At 39.3% G+C, this 6,000-nt stretch overlaps 1 protein-coding gene across 1 annotated transcript; it reads right to left on the bottom strand.

Moving 5' to 3' along the window:
* Positions 1–246: 246 nt before the first annotated feature.
* Positions 247–3,460, bottom strand: LOC131983695 (RING finger protein 148-like). Its single transcript, XM_059348467.1, has one exon. It carries the CDS (start codon positions 3,127–3,129, stop codon positions 2,044–2,046), a length of 1,086 nt encoding a protein of 361 aa, XP_059204450.1. The 5' UTR covers positions 3,130–3,460; the 3' UTR covers positions 247–2,043.
* Between the last annotated feature and the right edge of the window lie 2,540 nt (positions 3,461–6,000).

Below are 6,000 nucleotides of genomic sequence, written 5' to 3'. Positions count from 1 at the left end.
ACCATGAATAGTACTTGTAAAATAATAATAATAATAATAATAATAATAATAGGTAAAAGAAAAATCACAAAGTTACCACATACTTCTGTTACACAAATGATTTTTCTAATTTATCTTCTTCTTTTCTAAAGTATTTTTTACCTTCACCATTTAAAGCCTTGAAAAATCTCTTTGGTTGAATTGCCTAACTCACGTTCACACTAAAGACATAAACTGCACTGATGGATCACGAGTGGTCATTCCTTTATTTTCCAAAAAAGTCTCAATCAGCGGTTTATAGTCACAAGTCCAAAGTTCTCCTGACTGACTTAAGAAATAAACTCAGCCCCACAAATATTCAGAAGAAGTGTTGCAATTTCATTACAGATTTACTGAGGGTGTGCTTCTAAAACACAATGGAAGGATAATAAAAAAATAATATTTCCATTCCACTGGCGTACAGCTGCATATCTCCGCTTGCTCGGTCTGGCCCTTCTACTTATGTGATATGATGATTATCCAGCTCAAGCTCAAGGTGTGTGCGAATCAGCTCCCACCTGTGCAGAGGTAATTACAGTTTCACTCCTCTCCCACAGTCATCAGGAACAAGACCATAACTCTGGCTTGGACCCGCCTGATGTAGAGCAACACACCTGCACACTCATATATTCCCTCCACACACACACACATTCTTACAAGCAAATCTGCTCATAAAGTTGGCCTCATTTTGAGGGATTTATTGCATCCTAATAAGCATCAATGTGATTTAATACAGCAAGTAATATTCATTTTTACAGAACAATTTAAGACTCCTGGAATCTGTAAAACAGTAGTGAAAATGATTTAATATAGAAAAATATATTTAGTGCCATAATCAGCATATCCCCACTAGCAAACAAATAAATTAAGCAATTCTTTAGCTTTAGCATTCAACGAGGGACACACTAAATCTAGCAAAATTCTTGTACTTGTTTCATAATTTACCCATGTGAGAGTTCAGAGGTAGAACGCAGAATCTGAATAAACTCCATTCCTCATAATTCAAAGGGAAAAACCTGGAAGACCTGTTTGAGAACAATAATCTGTGTGTGCACATGAAAATCACCCTTTTTAAAGAAAATGAAAAGTACAATGAAGCAATTGTGTATTACAAACAGATAGAACTTTACATGATTGATAAATAAATCTTAATAAACATAATTTTTAAAATCTTTTACATGTGCAGAATCAGCAGGCAAGACATTTAACATTTTTGGAGGCGTATCATCTACAGTTCTTAAGACATTTATTGCAATTGCCACATTCTCAAAAGTAGCTGGAGGGGACTAATTATAAAAGGGCTTGAAAATTCCTATTTCATACGTGGCAAACATGTTTCTACGGACCGAGCTTCTTAAAAGAGTCACAGCCCCTCAGGTGATATTATTCACTCATCTCAGTGCAATGTGTGCCCTGCTGCATTTCTCATTAAGGGTGTGTTCATAAGGGTGTGGTGTGAATCCAGCCTGACAACCTGACAAGGACAACAGAAGAAGAAACAAACAGTCTCCTGTTTAAAAAGAGCAGAAAAAAATATTAAATATATAAATTAATTGAATTAAGAGAAATGCATTGTGCACTGAATTAAAAAGACAATGGTCAAGTGTGAGCGTTTCGATGGAGGACATTAGGCCACGATTTCAAGCAGATATTCAAATACTCTGCTGCACTTCCCTCCCCCCCCGTCTAAACAGTGTCAAGCTGGTTCGTTCACTATGCAAAGCAGAAATTTGACACTGCCACAACTTCACGACTGCTCAGTGTTTAGAAACTATTCTAACCATCTTTATGAACACACCCAATATTTACACACTTGCACCAACAGAGACACAAAGAAAATGCACATATCATCCAAGCTGATTACACAAGGTCCATTTTAAATCCTTGGAATTTCTTTTGACAATCTATTTTAGCATGCTCACATTGTTTCTGCTGCTGGAACATTAAAGTTTGATTCCACTGTGCTGGTTCAGTTTGATTGTGTCCTGGTTTTTGCTGCTGTTTTGTTTCCGTTGTTGCTGTTGTTCATCTTCTCTCCGCCACAGCTTCTCCCTCGAAGGCCCTGTTGTCATAGCGATGCTGATGTCTCTCTGGGTCAGAGCTCGTTGGGTCGGTCAGTGGGACTTCATACATGGCCTCTCCTCCCGTCACTGTGACCACAGTGACATCTGGTGGCGCCTCGGCGGAAAGGGTTTCTTTCGAGTCCTCCTCAACTCCCAGGGCCTTCAGGATGTCGCACTTACACATGGGGCAGGTCCTCTTCTCCAGCAGCCAGGGCTCGATGCAGGCTTTGTGGAAGATGTGGTCACATGTCAGCACTGTCACCACCTCCCCTGCCTTGTAGTTTTCAATACAAACAGCACATATGTTGGAGTCGCAGGTGGTTTCCTCATCCCCCGTCTTGAGTGTGCGCACTTGTAGGCGCCCGATCGCCTTCTTAGCCTCTGACTTCAGCTTCCTCTCAGAGCGCCTGTGCCTACTCAGGTTGTAGATGCGATTTGCACTGATAAACACAAAGTAGGCGATGGAGGCTGCTGTCACAATGAAGAAGGCGATGGACAGGAAGTAAAGCCAGTATGTGTCCATCCAGGGTCCATGAGGGCTGCCGACATCAATGAGCATCTTGACTTCAGTCCCATTCTTCACCAACCTGACAACCTCCATGCCCTGAAAGTTGCCAATCATGATAGCGACAATTTCATCTGCGTCCGAGTGTGCCATGTGAGTGGTGCTGTTGCCACTGCCATCCACGTTATACACCACCACACCAGCTGCTCCCTGACGTCTGGCAGCATTGATCTTCTCACTGAAGGTGCAGTTGCCCCTTTTCACCAGGGCTATCCAAGGCGGTGAGCTGGAATTGCGGTTGTATACTGGATCTGGGCCACAGCCTTTGGGGTCTCCCCTGGGAAGCGTAACAATACCCGAGGTTTTCTCCACCAGAGAGTTACGGCCATACACCCCACACTCACAGTATTTGTCCACAGTCTTATTGTTGCTCACATAGCTTATTTCCACCACAGCTGTCCAAAACACGAAGGCTGTTGAATAGTGAACAAGCCCTGACAAACACAGCAAAAGCAGCAGACAGTGTTGTGTCTTCTTACCCATGGTAACGCTCTTCTTAAAACAACAGGAAGCCCTCCGATAGCTTCTTTAGCTTCTTTCAAACTCCTTTGTTAATCCCAGTTCCTGGTTTGTTCGAGCAACAGTGGTCTGAAAGCAGCTACGGTTTCACCCAAGCTGCTGTCTCCCGTAATCTGATATGAGCCTTTGGTAACACAACACGAGTTATGCGTCAGCCACTCACCTCTCGTTATCTTCCTGAACCTTGAACACTGAACACTCCTCACAGAGGGCAGGGTGCTGGTATTCAACAAGTTGAAGTACACAAAACACACAGACCTGTGCTGTATCCAGAGCCAAGGAACAGTGAGAAGGCAAGACGTGATAAGCAAATGATAAGGATAGTTTCATGGACATAGGTCAATAACAACCTGCAATCCTGTGAAACTAATAAAAGCTGCTAACTTTCCCCTTGTGTAATGATGAGCAAAGCAACTCAACTAGTTTTTCTAGTTCCCCTTGTTTCCTTCCCCTATTTTTGTGGTTGTGACCGCTGTTGTGAAAAGCAAACTGACAAGTAAGACTACTCAAGCTTGTGTGTTTTACTCTGAAAGACAAACAGTGGGCTTCTACCACACAGGATAACAAACATAACACATTATGACGGTGACCATTAAATCACTTTAAATTTGCACGCTTCATGTCATAAAGGCATTCCCTGTGTTTTACATGCCTAGAAGCACTTAAAGAGCTTTATTCCACACAGCTAGAATACCAGTGACAACTGAGATGGAACAGGGCATTGTAGATTTTCCATTGTATCTTCTTACACACAAGTGAAAGCACACACACACACACACACACAGACACTCAGAGGCTTCAAATGACAAATGAGATGGAGAGGTTTCTTGCCAAGCTACTATTTTACCTTAGTTCTTCAGCATACACACACTGCAGTGCACAGGCCTTTTTACAATGTGTTAATAAATCATTTATCTCAGCGGAACAAAAATCTGTAAATAAAAAAAAGGAGCCTAGTATTTGTTCTTAGTTTGGCTGCAACCCCAAAGAACCTGATAACAGGAACAATGGTGCTGCTGTGACTCTTATATTCCCGAAACTTAAATAATTACCTCCACACAGCAGGAAGTAAAGCACAATATATTGTGACTATATTAATGGCAGAGATATTGATTGTTTGGTTCTTTGATTTTTTTTTCTGACAAAAATAATTCAACAACATTAGTGTTAATTTACAAATCATATTGTCAAAATATCCTCTTAAAACTTTCTGGTTCAATACTGACATCTACAGGTTGAACAGGGGTCTGAGGAAAGACAATAACAAACTGCTACACTCACACAGAAACTCTGGGAATAATGATAAATGAGGATATACAATGTGCCATAAGTGTGTGTCATTAAAACAGTTTTATCCAGAAAAAATATATAGATTTCAGTAGTATTCTGTAGTCCATTCTAGTGATGAAAAAACACCAGTTATTTTAAAAAAATACAATAAAAAAAAAAGAACAATAAAAAAATAAATAGGCCATAAAAAGTCACATCCTCAGCAGAGCCACATGGATCACTACTGAACAGATAAATAAGGCACTGTTCAAGAAATGATCTTAATTAATACAACAGATATATATTATTGTAAAAAAAAAAAAATTGGATACATTTTTACAACTCAAATGTTTGTCCTCCACTTTCGAAGGTTAAAATGGTTAAAAAATTAATTAATTAATTAAAAAAAGGATGTTTTGAAATAAAAAAGTAGTTTTTCATTAATTCACTATTAGCAACCGCTTTACTTAATTAGGGTGATGGGAGGGCTGGAGCCAATCCAAGCTGACATTAGTGACATGCTTAACTATCACAGGGCTGACACATTTGATGTTCACATTTTACACCTACAGACAATTTAGACCAAAAACTCCACACAGAAGGACCCCAACCACTAGATCAGCTGCTGGGATTAAATAAAAATGTCCTACGATAAATATTTATTGTCCAGTTGTGCAGGGTGAGGTTGAGTTTCAAGGATTTTTAACTAAGGTATTGGACAATTTCAAAATTTGAAAGTTATGATCTATTTGTGTCTGAATTTATATGATTATTTATTTCACAATGTCTTATTTGTAAATTTTATATAAACACTTTTAGTTCTCCAAGACCTATCTTTTTAGACAGGCATTTGGATGACCACCATACATTGTACGTATTATTTTATTATTTTAATGTTTCATTGTGTTTTAATTGTGTTTTAACTGTGTTTTAATTGTCTTACGTTCCCCTATCTTATTTCTTTCTTTTTATCTTCTGTAAAGCACTTGGTGATTTTATCTGTGAAAAGTGCTTTATAAATAAACTTTACTTACTTACTTACTTATTTACATCCAGGATGTCATACACAGCTACACATTTCCTTAATGTCAAAAACAAGAAAGCTAAGAAAAAGCTAAGCTAAGAAAAAGGCCACAAACCTAGTCTAATTACACCACACGGGGGCGCCATTCACTAAATGTTGTCCATAATTTGACAGTAAACAACACTGTTTTGACACCACAACAAGAGAAACACAAGCAGCCTAATGTGTCTGTTGTGCTGGACCTTCTAATGTTATCAAAATGGCAAAAATACTTTTAAGGAATTCATTATTTGGTAATCTTCAAGAAATCTTACTTTGCATTCATATAACCTGTTACTTAGTTAAGCCATTGACAAAAAATAAGCAAAGCCACTGACCAGTTCTTGAGCAGCTCGGTCTCCACAGTGAAGACACCAAGTCCATCTGTTCAAGGTCCCCTGAGAACTGAGAACAGGTTCCCAGGTTGGTGGATTTGGGGGAAAACTTGGGGCATGTCCAAACAAGTCCAAGACCCCCTTCACTCTCTCACACTAACACACACA

This window comes from Centropristis striata, chromosome 2 (genome assembly GCF_030273125.1).
Source record: "Centropristis striata isolate RG_2023a ecotype Rhode Island chromosome 2, C.striata_1.0, whole genome shotgun sequence".
NCBI lineage: Eukaryota > Metazoa > Chordata > Actinopteri > Perciformes > Serranidae > Centropristis > Centropristis striata.
The sequence above is the reverse complement of the archived record's forward strand: the minus strand, read 5'-3'. Positions and strand labels throughout refer to the sequence as shown.

Bases quoted from the DNA above. Each gene is read 5' to 3' on its own strand.
- LOC131983695 (XM_059348467.1), bottom strand. From the start codon at position 3,129: ATGGGTAAGAAGACACAACACTGTCTGCTGCTTTTGCTGTGTTTGTCA.